Source organism: Buceros rhinoceros, unplaced genomic scaffold, assembly GCF_000710305.1.
Source record: "Buceros rhinoceros silvestris isolate BGI_N320 unplaced genomic scaffold, ASM71030v1 scaffold9903, whole genome shotgun sequence".
In the NCBI taxonomy this organism is placed as follows: Eukaryota; Metazoa; Chordata; class Aves; order Bucerotiformes; family Bucerotidae; genus Buceros; species Buceros rhinoceros.
This window is the reverse complement of record NW_010401796.1, coordinates 35-20,268: the sequence shown is the minus strand read 5'-3', so window position 1 is coordinate 20,268 and position 20,234 is coordinate 35. Positions and strand designations below refer to the sequence as shown.

The 20,234-nt window shown below is 38.7% G+C and overlaps 1 protein-coding gene across 1 annotated transcript in view; it reads left to right on the top strand.

The window, feature by feature from the left end:
- The window catches only part of LOC104490139 (macrophage mannose receptor 1-like), a gene marked incomplete at its 3' end in the record, with an annotated part of 32,633 nt that extends 12,609 nt beyond the window's left edge, over positions 1–20,024 (top strand). Inside the window, exons 11-26 of the mRNA XM_010132387.1 lie at positions 733–860; positions 2,159–2,246; positions 2,839–2,983; positions 5,258–5,293; positions 5,394–5,557; positions 6,036–6,103; positions 7,006–7,106; positions 7,428–7,567; positions 8,727–8,841; positions 9,477–9,658; positions 10,328–10,430; positions 11,918–12,147; positions 14,998–15,163; positions 16,530–16,676; positions 17,673–17,789; positions 19,857–20,024. Coding sequence (XP_010130689.1) covers positions 733–860; positions 2,159–2,246; positions 2,839–2,983; positions 5,258–5,293; positions 5,394–5,557; positions 6,036–6,103; positions 7,006–7,106; positions 7,428–7,567; positions 8,727–8,841; positions 9,477–9,658; positions 10,328–10,430; positions 11,918–12,147; positions 14,998–15,163; positions 16,530–16,676; positions 17,673–17,789; positions 19,857–20,024 — 2,098 coding nt within the window. The remainder of the gene's footprint in view (positions 1–732; positions 861–2,158; positions 2,247–2,838; positions 2,984–5,257; positions 5,294–5,393; positions 5,558–6,035; positions 6,104–7,005; positions 7,107–7,427; positions 7,568–8,726; positions 8,842–9,476; positions 9,659–10,327; positions 10,431–11,917; positions 12,148–14,997; positions 15,164–16,529; positions 16,677–17,672; positions 17,790–19,856) is intronic.
- Between the last annotated feature and the right edge of the window lie 210 nt (positions 20,025–20,234).

Here is a 20,234-nt window from a genome sequence, read left to right as displayed (position 1 = left end):
CTTCCGAGTCTTTTCATAAATATCCTCTTTCTTTATTTCTCGAGACTCTGCCTGTTGGGAGACCGGAGATGATTCTAGCCCTGTATTTTACAAGAGTCTTAACTTCTATGTCACACTTTATTGTTGCTAAACTAACAATATTGGTTTTGTCAGTTACGAATTCTTGATTATCCTTTCCCTAAAATGTCAAGCATCTAGTTCCTTACTTCAAGAATGGACGTACTTCATAGTAGAAGGTGGAACTATTTTTTACTTGCACCATCACACAAAAATCTCTTCCTTGGCCAGGTCAGCACCTTGCCAAATGGCTTTTGACATCCACACTCTTTTCTATTCCCAACCTATTTATTTTCCCTCCACCTGCTATTTCTCAAAAATATCCTGCTTCCTACTGCAAAATGCCACAACTGAGTGATTCCATCTTTCTTTGAGCCATTCAGTTGTCATAGTTCCAATTAAGTTGTAAATTATTTTTTATTCTCTGCAGGTTGTGATAACTTTCATTCTCCTCAGACGCTACTCGGACTGCTACTCTTGCCTTATTTTAAAAGAGAGGATGCTAAGAAAAAAATACTTACCCTTTGCGTTACTAACATTTAATATTATAGGTCTTGACAGTTCTTATGTTGTCTCACTCAAATATAAAGGGGTACTAAAGACATACCGATACAAAAGGAATTACAAATTTTTATATGCCAAACTGCACATTTAGTAACATTTTTTTCTCGATAGTTTTTTGTGAGAGAGGGAAATCAAAAGAAGTCTTGGTTTGAGGCTGAAGAATTCTGCAGAGATATAGGGGGAAATCTGGTCACAATCAATACAAGAGAAGATCAAATTTTATTATGGCAATTAGCATCGTGAGTACTTACATATGCTTTTTTGTGTTCGTGCTATGTTGCATAAGAATTACTTCAAAATGTATCTGGGAGCTGGGCAAGTGAGTGAATAACATAATAAAATTTTAAATTAAAATGAAAATTTTTCATCTGGAAATATCACTCTGAAACATTACTTTTTTTAAAAAAAAAAAATCTTGAATATTTCAAAGAGGCTTTGATATTTTTGAAATTTTCATCACAGGTTTCTGTCAAAGTTGATCTCCAGATCTGATCAACTTTGTACATATTAGTCCCTTTCCCAAAAGGGAGTCAATACAACGTTCAGCTGTAACTGTGCTTTTTTTCAACTAATCGTATTTAATATTTCAATCAATGTCTTAAAAAATGTGTAATGTTAACGTAAATCAAAATGTAAGGACTTAGTGTGGAAATTTTCTGACTATAAACTGAAGACTCTTGAAATCAAGTAGGAATTAATTTGAAGTAATTTTGGCTAGTACTGTAATGTAGAATGTAGAAATTTTGCCATTATTTTCAACCCCCCAAATAAGACCACTACATTCTGATTGTATCCTGTAAGGTCAAGACAACTCAGTGGCACATAACTTTTAGCTCTTCGACCAGAACTGTTTCACAGAGGTTAATCTAGGTTTAATTTCTCAAATAGACTTAACACTGTCATAGAGAAAAGTCTCCATGATCTCACCCTTCATCATTTTACTATTTTTCACTGTTGTGAGAAGCCGAATGTGTTCTCACTTGTCTTAAGACTCTTTGCTTTGGAGTATGAAAACTTTGTGGAGGGAAATCTTCATGTTATGTAGTAAATGAAATAGGACTCTATCCAGTACCTATGACAGTTCATAGGTACAACAAGATAAATAGCACAACCCATTAAATAAAATACATAGGAAGCGTCAAGAAGAAAGCAAAGCAGCTGAGAACTTTTAAAACAATCTTCCATCAGTTAAATTGTATTATAGCTCTCTGTTGACGTTTTGATAAAGCCTCTGTCCATGAACTCCTGCCACAGCCAAGGGCTGTATTGCAGCCACAGGGATAGGAGCCTAAACCACTTCTGTGCTACATCGCTTGTCCTTTAACTTACATTTGAAAAGGGCAAGCCTTGTCCCAACACAGAAGACTATCAAACCCCTTGACAGAGTGCAGGCAGAGAGACTGGCTACAGGCCAGAAGGGAGGGCACAGCTCTCAATTCAGATGTGACAGAAAGCAGCATGTTTCTATGCTTCCCAGCATTTGTATCACGGCCCATCCTTCTGCACTCATGTACCTGTATTGTATGATTCATTTTAGGGATAAAGGACTGCACAATCAGGCTTTCTGGATCGGTTTGTTTCTCTTAAATCCTGATGAAGGATTTGCCTGGATTGATGGTTCCCCTGTGAGTACTTATTTGCTGGATATTAATTGACTTTCTGGCCTTTAGAATATATAGATTTTCACATTTTTATGCTTTTTTTCCAATCTCTTTAAACCTTCAGCAGGGTCACAGCAGCGCTTTATCCACCAGCTGAAGAGCTGCAGTGCTCAGTGATGACACTGACTTAACACACTAATGGAAGTACAAACTGCCTTTGTTTCATCCTTGGTACCATGTCATATCCCATCTCCCACAGCCTATGCTCTTGGATCTTCACAGCATCCCAGACCAGGCACTGCTGTATATCAGTACAGGGAAGTCAGGTTACCATCTTTTACAAAGCGAGATAAACTCAACTCTCTGACAATCAGATTTTTCTCCATCAGACACATGCTTTTCTATAACACGTAAAGTTTAGACCTTCAAAAGGGAGCAATGGGGAAAGTGAGCATATCAGCATGACTTTCACAACCCTCTCTGACCTATCTGAACTCATTAGTTCCACAACAAGGTACTTGAGATGATGAGATCCTGAAATTGTGTTACGATGGCAATCTCAATTACTTCTACTCAGCTTGAATCTCATAGTAATTGAGACGTATTTTCAATACAGCTAATTTATGAGAACTGGGATGAAGATGAACCCAACAACTATGAAGAACTTGAACATTGTGTTACGTTAAGTAGATCATCCAAAATGCGCTGGAACGACTTGCGCTGTGAACATTTACTTAACTGGATTTGTGAAATAAAAAAAGGTATGATTACTTCCCCATTTAATTAGCGTGATAAACCTAAATTAAAAAATTAATTATATGGATTTTAAAAAATTGAAAAGAAGAAAGATACTGTAATTGTTCATTTTAAAACCAGTTGCAGCGAAGGCAACACATAAAGGAAAAGGAATGAATCAAGATATTTCAATTGTACTCAGATGCAGGAAGTTAAAGATGTCCCTACTACTTTATCTCTGGCTTTATCTCTTTCTGCCATGAGTTGAATAAATTTGCAAGGCAAAGGTGCTTATCCCCTCTCTTTTTATCTCCTCCTAGTATTTCTATCTGATTCAGGCTTACCTGAGAGAGCCGAAGATGCAGGACACGAGTTCTTTGTACAAAAGAGGAAAAAGCTTTGCTTCCCACTCTGAAAAGAATAATCCCAAAGAGAGGGATCAGTTGCTATAGGGACCAGCAACTCTGAAAAATAGATCAAAAGCAGAGGGTGATGAAGCCTTGAAGGACTCCTTCATCCACCAGCTTTGCCTGGGAAGCAGAGCCCTAATGCCAGGCCCGCCACACCCGTTGCCAGGGCACAAAGGGATCTGATGGATATGTGCTGGGGTGACTGCCAGTGGGAAATGGGGTCTTCATGGGCTGAGGACCCCAAGTGACTACTGATAATGAAAGAATTCATTTTGCTTACTCTGTCCTACTTTTACATCTCTGCTTCCTGGTTGTAAGCTGAATACATGTATGCATCTCTACGGAGCAGGAGATTCTTAAAAGATTCTTGAAATGAAAAGGAAGTTGCATGCACACAGGGAACTAGCAGTACGTGCAATAGGGAGGGGAAGGGAGAAGCAGTTATACAAAAAGCACTGAGTACATCTAATATTTGATAACTCTGCCAACAAACCGTTACCTTTGAACAGCGAATAAGGCACCACGATAACACTGAAAAATTGCTCAACCAAAAAGAATCACTGTTCCCTTGTGGGTAGATTAGTCATACAAATGCATCATCAAAACACTGAGTTCTGCATGTCAGCTCAAGCAGTACACCACATGCAGCCCTTTCTGGTGTGTTGACCATGCTGCTTTGTACAGATGTGGCTCTCTGCTCTTGGTGAGATTACTTGGGAGGAGTTCAGAAACCATGACGTAAAGACTCTGATCAGTTTATCTTGATCCTAGATGACCTTTCAAAAGTAAAAAAAAAAAAAATTAGACCTTGTTATTGTGAATCTAGGTTATGCAATGATCAACGTGAGAGCAGAGATGCACAGCTGTTAATTCCCTCATACTCCCTTGAGACACGTATTTACTTAGGTTATTCAATTTTTTTAAAAAACAAGGAATGTTACAGTTTTGTTAGGATTAAAAAAATTTTAAAAATAAAAATTATCTTCAACATGAAGATATTTGAATAATTATAGTTCTATTCTTCACTACATACTTAAGAAAATGTTTAAAAGCTCACAACAGAAGAATTTTAATAGTTTTCTCATTTGTTTGCTTATTTTTCTTCTAAACTGTTCCTGTAATTTCTTTAACAATGTGTTTTTCCCCATCAAACCACAGAAAAAATGGAGAAAGCTAAGAACAGAATTAGCAGTGCTTGTGAAGATCAAAATAAGAGACATCTAAATGAAAGCAGAGCTACCTCTGAGGGGCTATAGCTGGCTCTGGGAATAGCTACAGGTTAATCACTTCCTCCTGGTCTACCTGTAATCAGAAACTTCAGTTCGGTATCTGCTGGTTCTCCAGGACTCTTACAAACAGACTTTCCTAATAAAAGCTAAGCCATGAGGATAGGAAGAATGCATCGAGACACTGAAAATTATGTGAGGTGTTAACAAAATACTAGCATTAATTTTTCAGTACTTGTAAATAGTTTACGACTATGTAGGTGCACTTGAAAATACAGTGGCTGGATTAAGTTGTTTGGCTCTAGTCCCATTAATATAGTAAAAATAATGACAGCATGTCAAGTAATAAAACTAAATACATTTTCCAACTGACCTAAGTTTCACCTACAAAGCGTTTCCTGGATTTTTTTAACACTGAGCTTTCAGAAATATGCATATATGCTTTGAAGATACATATTTTTCACTAGATAAATTTTTCTAAATTATGCATGTTTTTTAATTGAATTGAGTGGTGTGTGCTCTAAAATCTTGAAAATGCATTAGATAATTAATATTTCTTTTTTAATTTCTCTATTATACAAAACATTTGCAACTACATAAAGCAAATCTCTCTGGATTTTTTTTGTATTTGGAATGTTGCTCACGAAAATCTTTTATTTTACAGGTACACTGTTAAAACCTGAACCGAACTACAAGCATGGTAGGAATTTTTTCTTCTCTTAAAGAAAAGTTTACTGTATAGTTTTCAGACTTGTTCAGACCAGATATGAATGTAATATATATTATTCTTTATCTTTCAGAATATAAAGCCACCAATGATGGATGGATTCTATATGAAGATAAGCAGTACTATTTCAGCAAAGAACATGTCCATATGGAAGAAGCACGGAGAATATGCCAGAAGAACTTTGCAGATCTTGTCGTCATTGAGAATGAAAGCAAAAGACAATTTCTATGGAAATATGTAAATATTGACCTTATTAAGTATAACTGAATCCTGAAGTAAAGCAACTGATAAAATAGAAGGAACAGCCTATCTATTTAGCTAGGCTAGAGTCCTGAGATAATGTCTTACATTATTTATGTATTTAACAATGTAATTGCTCAGGACTTGTAAAGAAAATATTGCTTTTAGTAGGTAGTGGAAAAAGGCGTGCAAATGTCAGGGGTTCAGGCCCAGGTTGCTTATCTCTTCTAAGATACGTAGGGTTCAACACAGTGATTATTGCTTTCCTGTCCAGCGGGTTCCTCACTCCAGGATGTTGCCCACATCTCTGTTGCCTGCTTGAAACCTGGGTGTGATGCTACAATGTGAATTGCCTGAGGCTCAAATACTGAAAAATTCCAAAAGAAATAGGGGAAAAAAATTATAGTCATGGTTAATGAACTTCCAGTTTTTTCCTCATGTTGAGGAACTTAACTGTTCACCACTTTCGTTTTAGATTTACACAAAACTCGGAGTGGATTCATATTTCATTGGCTTAGTTGTCAGCTTTGATCAGAAATTCAGGTGAGTAAAAGGAAAACTGGTAATGCACAACAAATGATGGTAATTTCATCTTGCTCAGTGGGAGCATTTGTGTGTGTTTTCATTTTACAAGTTAATAATTGTTGTGCAACAGACCTCTGGATAGTTTTCAGGAGAAGTCTCAGATCAGCAGTGTTACATTCCTCCGTATTTAAGGAGAGCAATGTGTTTTCCTCCCAAATCTGTGACAGCAAAGCCAACAGAGGTTTGTGGCTAAGATTCACTTCACTTAATGTCTTACACTGAGAGAACTGAGTTAAACAACCCTTCATAGGTAGTGAAGTAACTAATTTTGCGATATTATTCACCTGATCCACTTCAGACATCACCTTAGGATCAGATTGATACTGAATCTCCAATGGCAACAGAGGAAAACCAGGAGGTGTTGATCACATGTGGATGTAATCACATGTGTCTCTTTAATCACACTAATCCCAGTGCTTCAAGTTATGTGAGCTGGAAGCAAGAAGTTCAAGAAGCAGCTCACCCAATAGCTTTCTGAAATTGCTGGCAGGTAATACGTTTTGGAAACGTGTTTGTACTATGCTTCCAGGAGAAGACCTTTCTGTGATGAAAGGAAAGCCCGTGCACTGGTGAGATCTTGGGGTTTCAGTCATGTCTGGACCATAAGAAGCTTTCCCTTCAAGTATGACATTGTTAATCCAACCTCTGGGAAAATGGGATGCTGACAGGACTTGAACGTGATAGTACTAAACAAAAAAGAAGCAGCAGAAATGCTGTGGGTATATCCTCTGAAGTATATGCAGAGCCTTTGACCTCTGGCCCTTGCTAATACCTTGCTTAGCCCTTTACCTAAACAGATCTTGTAACTAAATGACTGCTGGAGATGTGTGTCCAGCAGCCAGTCCCCTTGTTTCTTTCAGCTGGCTCGATAAGACTCCAATGAACTACGTCGCCTGGGCTCCAAATGAACCCAATTTTGCAAATAATGATGAAAACTGTGTGATAATGTCAAAATATTTTGGTGAGTAAAACATCATCAAGAAATATTTGGTTGAAAATTTAGTGTCAGAATCCCAAATGTTTGCTACATATTTACATTGGAGGCTGCCCCACAAAAAGGTAGTTGAGCAACGCTGACAGATTTTCATAACAAGTATGCTGAGGTTTAAAACCACAAACACACTGCGGAGGAAGGAGGATTGTATTTGGGTAAATGTACACGGCAACTGTTTCTCCTGCCACAGGAAGGTTTCATTTGAGCTCTGTGAATACTGCCTAGGCCTGACTACGGTAATGGTGCTACGAGAGTTTTGGTGATTCTCTGTATTTCATTTATTTACAGGCTTTTGGAGAGATATAAGCTGTGCTGTGAAAAATGCCTTCATCTGTGAAAGGCACAACTCAACTTATTCAGGATTTGCTCCCACCATACTTCCACCTCTGGGAGGATGTCCTGAAACTTGGCTTTTGTTTAACAATAAGGTGCAGTAATAAATCCCAGCCACGTTTAGCAGAATTGCTATAGGTAGTGAAAACAACTGCCACTTTTCTACCATTATATAAAGTCCCTCACTTTATACACCAGTTTATTAAGTGGTATTCTAATTAGGAATCCAGTCAATTTTCATGTTGGCAAGTCCATATCTAAATCTCAAAAAAAAGGGGGAGAATTTCAATGTTTTAAACTACAATTTTTCTAAATGTCCAGGTGCTTTTAGCCACAGTTACTTCTGCAGCTTCTAGAATTTTGTTTGTTTTAGGCATGCTTCTTGCATGGAAATCCTGCTCTGCTATCCTTATCTGTAAGTGTAAGCCCCTTTTCCTGAGTAAACTGAGATGAAAAAATGAAAGGTCACACCTTTCATATGTAATCAGCTATCACAACAACATATCTTAAGATGAGTAACACAAACAGCAATAAATGTCAAATCAAATACAGAAAACAAGCAAGCATTGTTTCTTGCTAGATTAAGCACAAGTACACCTGGCCATATGACCTTAAAAAGAAAACCATTCAACAAATGAAAACCACAAATCAACCCCATGGTTCGGTCAATAGGAAAAGTTTTTATGCATGCAAAGGGCATTAAAAAGGGAGAAGCATCATATGACAGTTTAAACCATGTCTTCTGTCCCTCAGAACACACACAATCACAAAACCAATTGGTTTGGTTTGGTTTGGTTTTCCTTCCTGATGCTGTTCCACTCATGCTGAGTGCTCACACAAGTTCAGGCTTTAGCATTAAATCTGTGGTGTATAACTGAAAGAGCTTGACCTGAGAGATGCCTGCCCCTAATTTTGTTCCCAATCGGGAAATAATAGTTTTAGTCTCTCAAAAATTCTACTGATGTGACCCAAAATCTCTACCCATGCCCCTTACGCGTCTACTGAATTCCTCAAAAACTTTTGGAGGTTGCCCACTTTTGCCCAGCACTAACCCTGGACAGCCCACAGGTTTCTAAGTGCTGCACATGCATCACTGTGGTTTGCTGGGTCTCCTTTTTGCTGGATAAAAGCATTCAGCAGATCCCTCATCTGCTGCTCTTTATATGCAGAGACTAGAACTGAATTAATCAAAACCAATAGTTTTAATACTCTTTGACATCTCAAATTTTGTCTAATCCTTTACTCTTCCCACAGTGTTATAAAATATTTGGATCCAGTGAAGAAGAGAGACTGACTTGGCACTCTGCAAGAAGTGCTTGTATAGAATTAGGGGGAAATTTGGCCTCTATACACAGTGAGCCAGTGCAAGGTATGACAACTGAACCTTTTGACACTAGCACATTTCACCATCTGTTGACAAGACCTAACTAGCCTCCAGATCTAAACAGCATAATCATAGAAGGAAGACACAGAGCTGCTTGATCCAGGAAGAAGAGTGGAGTGATGTATTATGACACTTCCCCATCTCTTGGCAAAAGCGTCATGTGGAAGGAACAGAATAATCTGTTCCTCATGGCCATGGGAGATGGGATAAATAGTAATGGTTCATAGTAATGAAATGCCTACAGACATTCAAGTCAGAAAGTAAACAAACATCCATCAGAAATTACATATGTGCAGTTGATACTACCTCGGGGAAGGCCGATTAATCCTTTTGAAGTCCCTTCTAGCCCTAATTTCTATAATATTTCCAAGAAGACTCTATAATTTTTAATCTAAAAAACTTTTGTCTTTTTTGATAAAATCAAACCACTTCAGTTAAATTACCTATTGTAATTTTTCTCTTTTACCATTAACTCATAGTCTAATAATATTGAATCTGGTATTTGTAATATTCGTAAAATTTGATGGGTTGTTTTATTTGAAATTTGTTTTGCACTGAATTTGAAGAAAGGCAACTCCTCAGCTACTCTCTTCCTCTGATTTTTTGGGTTTTTTAAACAGCTTTCTTCACCTTCTACCTAAAGGATGTCGCCAATGGAACATGGATTGGACTGAACGATATTAACCAGGAGGGTATATATCTCTGGACAGATGGAAGCATTTTTGACTATTCAAACTGGGCCAGTGGATTCCCATTTAGAGATAAATATATAAACGTTGACTGGAATTATATTACAATACAGGTAAACAGAAAAAATCAGAAAATGCATAACATAGACAACATAGTCAAGGTTAGCGTAACCAGCCTGACTTCTCTCTCAGCTAGGATCCTATATTTCAACGGCTTAAAGCAGAAGGAAACTGAATAGTATTTCAGTATTTTCAGTTTTTTTTTTCAAGTTTTTAAAGCTGTGCCCAGAGACTGATAGGCCTGCTTAGAATCTATACTTACCACAATTCCTTTGCAGAAGTCTAGAACTGCAGAAAAGGAGTGCTGTATTATATTTAGCTCTAGAACTAATTAGATTATTAGATTTTACTGAAAATATTCAGTATTGCTATCTGGAATTTTTACTTTGTTTTATTATTTCTCCTTGTACGCCATGAATTCAAATGAAAGTTCAACAAATTAAGTACAGATTACCATAAACTACAGAGTAAAAAAATAGCTCTGGTGCATTCCAAGAACTTTTAATAAATTGACTAAAGTTCTTGCAGTAATCTGCCAAGGAAAGTATATTCACTTAAGACATATAACACAATAAGTTTATTTTCCAAGAAACAATAAATGAAAACAAGCAGAAAATTAGAAAAGGAAGGTATTAACTTTGTCTTCTGAAACATATTTCTATTATTTTGCCAGACATTTTGCATTTGATCAGCTATCATTTTCTTTTTTAATTTTTCCCTAGACTGACTGCATTGCAATGATGAAAAGATCTGTAGATGAACCAGGGTACTGGGAAAACACTGACTGCCAGTGTAACAAAAGCTATATTTGCCAGATGGACAGCAGTAAGTGCTGCTTTTCACCTTCTTTGTTGGAAGGCATTTACTGAACAATCTGACTGCATGAGTCCTCAGCTGTAACTGCCCAGCTCTGCCTATAGCAACTGGGGTGAGAGAAGCAAGGCTATTTTCCCAGCTGAAGAATTCCAGACATAAAACCCGCTCTGGGATAAGGATTATAAAGAGTTTTTGGCTTTCAGCCTCTTCCCTACCAGCATACCTACCAACAGACACAGCAGCTGACTTCACCTACCCTGCAGACATCTACACTTAAATCAGTTGCCTGAACATGGGAGTAGACACTTTGAAGGCAGGATTTACCTGTTTCATCCTGAGGTAAATGCTCAGAACAGGTTAGAAGAGCTGTGCCTTCAAAATGTCTTTTTTTCCTCTGTTGACAGAAAAGTTTACCCATCTGTGCTTTACCCAGCTAGCACAGTTACAGGTTTCTGAATCAGGCTATTTTGCTAATGTAAATACAAAGCACGAAAACAAATCCATCAGTGATCTCCACCATAGGCACCTTAGCTAGCTAGACAACACACTAGGAGCTGCTTCCCCACCCTCACTCCAGAGCTAACCCCCTTCACCCAAAAACCCTCACACAAGCTCCACTGGGGGGTTAACCAAGGTCAGTTAAACCAGTTATTTTGCTCATCTAGTAATGGTTTTACATCACAAGACCAGCAGTAATCAGAAGGGCAAAAGTTCTAGTTTTCTTCATGTATCCTCAGGGTGGGAGACACATCCGGAGCACAGCTACACTGCAGAGTCCACAGGAATAGAAACAGGGAACTGCTGAGCAGCAAGTAAAAATACAGGAAGAAGTCACAGCTGTACCAGATGTTTCATGTCTTCATCCATGCAATTGCAGAAAACTGCGTGAGGGTGTCACTAGAAAAAATTGCCAGGGCATTCTCACACTGACAGAATGCAAAGGCATTATTTGTCCTTTTTTTTTTTTCTGTCTCCATCCAAAGTCTTTGTCTTCTACTTCCACATAGACCATTTAAGGTACGACTCTGTAGTTTCCTTTTTCACTTCATCCTACACAGGAAAGAATGAGTAGCGGAGGCACAAACTTTGCTTAGAATAAAATTTACCTCTGTTTTGAGACTGAAATAGTGTGGAGATGCTGCACCGTGTTTGTGCTTGGGAGGAATTTCACCTGCACTGTGAGAGGGGGACCTAGAGAGCTCTGTGGGGAGGATCACTGTGTGATCAGTGTTCACATGATTTCATCCAGTGCAGTGTACATCTACGTGTATGCACGGCTCATTCTCCCTAATCCCTGAACACACTATTTACACTATAGTTAAAAATAATTCCAAGTTACCATTAAAATATGTCTCCTGTGTTTTAAGTAAGAAATACTTTTACTGGATGCTTGTTCTGCCACACTATATTAATCTGTTACTCAAAAATAATACTGCTATTCAGGCAGCTAGTAATTTTTCTGCCTTTCCTCTCAAATTTGTACCTCTTTCCTACAGACCCTGAACTGTTTCATCCCACAACTGCTCCAGATTCTGATTTCATCCATTATGGTAACAGCAGCTATTTAATTATTCCTTCTAAGATGAATTGGGAAGAAGCAAGAAAAGCCTGCAAGGAGAAATCTTCAGAGCTTGCCAGCATTTTTGATTATTACAGTAATACATTCCTTCTGCTGCAGGCAGTGCAATATGGAGAACCCTTATGGATTGGGCTCAACAGCAATGTGGTAAGATTAATGAATTGATAGGTGGTGTGGTTAACTGCTATGACGGGGTTACTATCAGCAGGGCATCGCAGGAGAAAATACTGACACGGTTGTGATTAGGCAGCAATCTAATATTTATTAATGGTGAGAGACAGATTTTGTAGTGGCGCTTAATCACTAATCAGTTTAAAATTTCACAAGGTGCCTGGTCGAATATGTCACAATCAAATAGCAACTTAGTTATAGATTCAGTGATGACAAGATTCACACTAACTTACTACAGGATATCCTTAATCTAACTATCTATCTATCTATCTATATGTGTATATATATGTGCATATGCATAGATATAATCACAAAACGTACACAGAGAAACATACACCCATCCACACTCATGTTAGCGAGATGGACAAAAGAGAGGCCAGCCTATAGTTAAAATTTCCTTCCCAAGTTTAGTGCAAATACCCATAATGCTCCAGCTATCTCAACGGATGATAATCAAGTCTCGAGAAGTCTGACTTCGTCCTGGCCTTTTCACACAGTTCGTACCCGAGAGGTGTCCTGACTCAGGGGAGATGCTGGGCTCATCCCACTGCGATCCAGGAGAGCTCAAAGGGTCTCACTTTAGGGTCACTGTTTACAGGGTCTGAGATGATTGACTTTCGTCATGTGTTTTCCTGCTCTAGCCCACCTTGGATGTTGAAATATTCTGGTATTTTCTGCCAGCTGCGCAGGCCCAGAACTTGTTGATTTCTGATGTTTGGTCTCACCCCTCTGTTGATCTTGACTCAAGTACAGATGCACCAGGTTATCATGACCCAAGTACACATGTACCAGGCTATCAGGAGGTGACAATGTCCCAAGTGACTGGAGAGCAGCATAAGGCTGGGAAAGCAGGGCCCAGCACACCAAGGAGGTGACTTAGTGTTCTGTTTTGCCATCCTTTGCAGTCTGTGCCTGACTTACCCTGGGCTGGTTGGTGGCCTGGGCCTCAAGTGGGCTTTCAGTGACAGGGGGACTGTACCACCACACAGGAATAACTGTAGTGTGAAGTGATTTAGGAACCTAGGGCTGGTCGACAGTACGCACTTTAATTTCATCCACCTTACATCATTAAACTCCATCTTGGGCAACAGAGAAGGATGGGAACCTCTGACAGTGTTGGCCTCTCTTTACAAACTCTATGGGAACTTTAGACACTTAGGTGAAACTACCTGGTTAACTTTTAAACAGCCATTTTTAGGATAGATTCATTCTACTCAAAGGGACCAACAGGGTCATTAAGACTAGTGCCTCATGATTAATGGCAGCAGTAGCTTTTTAATTACTTTTTGGTTCAGAAGAGTTCACAGGGCATACCATGTACCTGTGAACACTCCCATTACATCTGTTAAGCCCTAAAGATTAAAGGCAGTAAAAGCTATTCTGTACCGTAAGTAGTGAATACAGAGATCCAGGACCACCACGGTGTACGGGAACACTTAAGTGAGTATCAGTCCTAGTAGCTCTGTGACTGAGTGTCAAAATGATCTTCAGCTTCCCTAGTGAATATGCAGTTGCTCAGTGAACTGATGTTTCTGTTGCACTGTTCTTTCAGTTGACTAAACTACCTTGATAATAAAAGAGTGCTTTCATCAGTGATAATCTTCTTAATTAGTGATTTTTACTAATTGTGATTCCACACTGATATATAACATAGCAAAACACGTCTGAACTTCAGTATCCCTAGGGAGAACTTAAAATAAATGTTTTGTAAAAATAGTACTTCTGATTATAAGATGCAGCAGCACTCTAATAAAGCCTCTTAGAAGGCTACATTGTTTGAGACAATGAACTGGTTGCTGAACAATATGTATTTTCATGATTCTAATAGTGCCTCTCCCTACCAGACAAAATGCTTGGTCTTAGATTCTATTAAGTGATTGGTAGACACCAACCTTGACATGAATCCTCCCACTTGCAAAAGTCCACGGAACATCTCTATCCAGAACAAAGCAATGTGCTTAAGTCCACCTGATACCAAGGTTGGTGGTTTTCACAGTCATAGCAACATGGTTTAGAAAGCAGTTAAAATTCCATTATGATCATATCTGAATGACCAGACATGTTCTCCTGGTCCTTGTAAATGAGTCAGCCCTGCTGTTGCAGAGTGAAGCTTTGTGGTTCCTCCTGCTTGTGTACCTGGGCTCTTGACACATCTAGACACTAGAGAGGAATCACATGTTATCACTCAGTTCTTAATGTTAGCAATATACTGCCCAGGTCTGCCCTCCTTTCCTTGTAATTATTCCATTTCTTCCTGAGGGGAAAAAATGGGGCAGAAGGGAAAGACTAAACAAAGACCGATGACTTTGCTCCTCCATACTTTTCTTTTGCTCCTAAAAAACTATTCATTTTCTCAGATTTTTTTATAGTGATAGCTGCAGTTTACTCCTGCATATTTCTCCTCAAAATTGTACTCAAGCTTATGGTCCTTGTTTGACAGCCACTCTATGAGACCCGCTTTCACCTGAGCTTTCCACAGGTTTTATGTTCCTGCGGTCATGTTGCTCTACATGGTGACCTGACTCCTCTAGGACAGTGATTCCACCTCACAACGTTGATCAAACAAGGGATTGTACACCAGCAGACCCAGGAAGCACCATTTAGCCTTCAAAACACCTTCATGGCTACAGCATGGGAGGCATATTGCTGTGACTTATTTTTACATTGATGAGTCTTGATTCAATTAATATTTTAACACTAGTAGGAGAAATATACAAACTGAACACTATAAATCACTATGAAAATATGCATTTGTATAAATCCACTTACCTGAAACAGCAGATGAGAGCACAGAAAAATTATGTTAAAAGTCTGTTTCAATTTCAGAGTTACAGTTATTACAGATGGACTGATAAAAGGAAAATAAACTTTTCTAACTGGTACTATGGAGAACCAAGTCAGAGAATAGCCTGTGTCTATCTAGAGCTCCGTGGGACCTGGAAAACAGCATCTTGTGATGAAAAACATTTTCCTGTCTGCAAACAATCTGAGGGTAAGGAATGATGATGACTTTCAGATTTATGTCAGAAACATTGCTGGATCTGCTTTGTCTTAGAAATAGAAATTTCTAAGTATATATTAAGGAATAATAAGCCTGAGTATGTACTGGCAATACTTTTATTTTGTCATTCACCAGTCAGGTTACTGCTATTTCACTGCACTGGGGTGATAATGGCCATAGGAGCTATCCCACCACGCAGGCAGACAGAATTTAGAGATTGTGGGTGTATTAAACACTTCACTTTGAGTCCAGAAGGCCGACTGGGGTTTTATGGGAAGGGTTGTAACCAACAGAGTCCACTGAGTATAAAATAATTTATTTTTCCTTCAACATAAGCAGTATTCATACAGTGGTTACAGCTTACTTACACTGTTACTAGATTCTAAAAACTGGGGAAAGGAGGCAGGGTTGTACTTGGTTATTCTGGTGGCTGCTGCTCATGTATTAAGTTGCTGGGGAAAAAAAAAGAGTGTTATCAGCGCAAACAAAATTTCATAGTTCATACTTCATAGTGATTCTATAGGTGTCACTGAGCAATACTAGAAATTAAAAGCCACAGGCAGACCTTAGGATGGGACTGAACTTTTTTGCTTTGTCATTTCTATTCGAGCAATCACTGTTAGCTCTAGTGACATTGAGCAAATGGAAATACTGAGTTTCTTTTGATCTGTTTTTGTGCAGTTTTTCTTTAATTACATTTCCAAGGCATGCTCTGAACTTCAACTCTATTAATTTACATCTTTCATTTTAAAAACACATGTATTAACTGTCAATATTACTGTTTCTTCCCAAAATGCCATTGCTTGCAGGAAAATGAGGGGCTACTACACAAATATTCAATGAGCTTCAGATTATTCCATGCATTGTCAGAGTTAAAGCTGTTCTGAAATTTTATGTATTGAGGATACTGTATTTATTGAAGATAATATTAAATGGGAAATTTCCACAATAAACTATGATTTAGATGATAATTCATGCAAAATCAAATTGTTATGTGAACCTCTTGAGGGTTTGGGATTTTCTGGATTTTCTTTTTCTGCTTTTTACCGTACTTCTTATTTATACAAACTTGTTGGTTGTAATAAAATACATTACAACCAAAACCCCCTGAACAGTCAGATAACCTTGAGACAGTCTCAGTTTGATTTAGTTGGAACACAGAAGTGTGCAGGCTCACGTCGAATCATTCAGCTGTGACTGAGCAGTTCGGCTCCTCATCGTCCCTCTGGACATAGTCACTGATAATTCTGGCACTGTGTACTTTTAAGAAAGGTGTTTTTTTAAAAACTTGATTTCATATCTGAAGAACTGCAGTCCCTGATGAATGAAAGTATCCATAATATCTCATTTCTTCTAGGTGTACTTCCTTCTGATCCCCCCCAGGATGTTGGAAAATGTCCTGAATCTGATCACGTATCTTGGATTCCTTTCCGAAGCCACTGCTATAACTTCAATGCCAATGCAATGAGCTGGGCTCAGTCTGTGACTCAGTGCGTTCAATCAGGTAATTACTATTTTTACCCAAAGATAGGATTTCAACCTTGACATAAAGAAAAAAAACTTTAAAAAAAGTCTTGAAAACTAATGCTGCAAAATCTACACATATTACAAAAAGGAAATCAATGTCTCGTTTATTTTTCATCATTGATACTGTTTGTTTTTGGGTTATGTTGAATTTAAGGTGATCAATTTTCCTTGTTTTCTTCCAGCCATGCTTTACTTACAAAACTTCTCTTTTTAGTAAGATTTTAAAATGGGTTAACTTCTTTCCAGCCTTTTCACTTCTTTTCCAAATATCTCCCTAACAAGGGGTGTGCAGTCTGTCTGAAAGCCTTCACTTTACCAGCAGGGCTTCTCTGCAGCCTGCAGAGCCAGGGGAGGGCAAGCACTTCCTTCTCCCATCTTGAAGGCATCTCGTCCTGGCCAAGACCATGAGGTACTTCTTGGCTCTCTTCCAACTATGCTGTGGAATCATCAGCTACCTCATCCATGCTTCAGGAGGCTGTGAAAGGGAAGCACTATACAGCCCAAAAGAAATGGGCCCTTTTGTTTCTTATTTTTTTAGATCCTTTTAAACCTTTTGATCCACAACCATTGACAGAAATATTAAGACGTAAGTTTGAATTGCAAATTTGTTTGTTGTGCAGTATTACATGCTGCACAATATCCTGTCAAACCATGAAGAACAAATAAATAAATGTCCATAATACCTATAAAAATATTACCCAATCACTTGAAAATAATGCAAACTTTACCTGGTGTTTAAAAATCATCATCTTCACTGTGCTTTCATATCTTTCAGTTCTAATGACATCACTCACAGTCTGTGCCATTCCCCTACAGCTGAGCACTACTTTCTTGTCTCTGTTTAAATCCTTGCTTACTCCCTACCAGCAGGAGAGGTTTTATTATTAGCATTATCCTGTATCAAAGGTTGTCACTACCACTGACTGCTATGGCAGGTGATACCCCCAATCATCTTCTGTTGCTTTTCTTATAGGCGGTATGTTGACTTCTGTAGAAGATCTGGCTGAATCAAATTTTTTAGTAGAGCATGCAGACTTATACACCAGCAAGACAAGTGGCTTTTGGATAGGACTATACAGAAATGTAAATGGTAACTATTTTAACTTCTATAAATAACCAACAGACTTCATTAAAAGGACAGAAATATGAATAGGGTACATTACCGTCTTTAAGAAACAAACTGAGGTACAATAAAAGCTAGTTAAAAGCAAAAAGATAGTTTGATAGCATATAATCTAAACATTTTTGGAAGTTGATGGTTTTATGCAATAGATGTGAAAGGCAGTAGAAAAGAAATTCCCTTGGCTTCAGTTATGCATCCTGGATATTGCATGGCCAAAGGGATGCCACCATATAGGACTGCCTCAATTCAAATATCCTGTCTGTAAATAGGCCAGTAGCAGGGATGTGGAAAGGTGATTGATAGGAATATTTCTTGAGGGGGGCTACACAGAAGCTACTGTTCTTTAAGAAAGTGAGATATAACATAGAATTTCAGCTGTCCATACCCAAGGCAATCACGAGGCCTCACTTATAAATTTGAACAATCCAGGAATTGCTCTAATTGCTGATATTTTTGCACAGCTGCTTATGATTTTAGTAGTCACCAAGTACCTTCACAGAGGACCACAGCCAATGACATGTATCCATCCCTCTGACCTCAGCCCTACTTGAGGACATATCTCCTCTTCCTGGTCTGTGAGAAAGCCTTTCCCATCCTGTTAGCTCTGCGGCCCAGTGTGGAATATATCCCAGCTGGCTCTCATCTTCTCATGGCCGAGAAGCAGTCATGCAGGAGTTGCAGGTGTCCAGCCAGAGTCCACAGCATCAAGCTTCTCTGTATCTCTGTAAGGAGAAAATTAGGCTGCTGGCTATCAGAAAAAAAGCGCAGTGGAAAACATGCACCTGGAAGAAAACACCACCAGTGTAAATCGGCCAAAAAGGATTTTTTTTTTTTTAACTAATTTTAACTCATTGATACTTCAAAATTTTTTGTTTCTAGAGTCTAAGCATTATGGTAAAATTTGCTTGATTTTTAATGAGTGCTGCTGTCATGGGTTAGGGCTGGGCCAGCCACTAGAAGAATGACGGATGTACTCTATTAACCCCTCACCCTTCCCAAAGAGGAGGAGGAAGGGAATAAGGAGAGAAAATTGGACTGGAAAAGAAAACTAGAACTGCTTTAATGCAATGAATAACAATAAAATGAAATATATACAAATATACACAAAACCAACACCAAACCCAACCCAGCCACCCTGATGGCAACTACATCACCGTCACCACTGATGCTGTGCGCAGGCACTGGGGAAGGCCCAGACTGGACTCAGTAACAGATGGGAACCAGATGCAGGGGTTGGATTTTGGAACTGGATTCAGGAATGCATGGACTGGGATTGAAGGCAGAATGGACAGAGTCCTCCCTGGACGCCAGCCATGGAAGAAGAGCAAGAGAGCTTGACCCTTGTGATCCCTCAGTTTTACACCGAGTATGACGTCTGTGGGGTGGAACACCTTGTTGGTCAGTGTAGGGTCACCTGTCCTGTCCGCTCCTCCCCACAGGTGCAGCCTCTCACTTACTGCACCCCCACCGTGGGACACAGGATTGAGCAGTGACCTTGGTCTGCACAGGAGCGACTACAAGGCAGAGCCTTTCTGCACACCAACCCCTGGCAGTAACTGTCAACATCAAGCGTTATCACTGCTAGAAGCAGACACTGTCTGCTTTAATTACACTTAGAAGGGACTGAGCTGAAAAGTAAGATCACTGAACAGAATTAGTTTTGTTCTAACTCAAACCAGGAAAGGTGCTGAAATTATAATATAGAGATAAAAAAAGAAAGAAAGAAAGAAAAAGCCTAGCTTTAATTTTTGTCACTTTGAAACTTTAGTACCCTAGAGAAAAAGTATGGGGATATGTAAATTAAAACTTAGTTATGACTGGCAAATTTGCAAGTCATAATTTGGAAAAGCAATTATATCATTTTCAAGAACAGTATCAAAAGAAAGAAAATACATTAGGAAACATCCACAGATAGAAGTTTTGAAGAAAGCAGTATTGCTTTAGTAGGCTGAATAAAGTATTAATACTCACTGATATTAGATAAGGTCTTTGATGTGGAACTCTTAGTATTGCTGTTAACATTTGTAACATAAGGGCAGCTGCTTTGGCAAGACAACAGTGCCTTAGACTTTGTCAACTGGGGTGAAGGACAGCCCTCAGAAGACCAGCTCAATTACTGCGTGGAGTTGTCTGCATTCTCCGGCTACTGGAGTATCCTTCCTTGCTCTTCCCAAAAGGGTTTCATTTGTAAGAAACCAAAAAGTAAGTGACTTTAACATTTTCTCTTGATGTTTATGGTTTTATTTCTGCAGTAATAATACTACATAGTCATTACATTACTGTATTTACAGTCTTCCTTATCACCTGTTTCAGCATTCAGGAAAAATTAATGTGAATATATCGTTACCTTTTCTTTTTCTGGGCCCTGTTCCTGTTTAATTGCTTCATGACTCCAGGTTTTCTTGCATCATG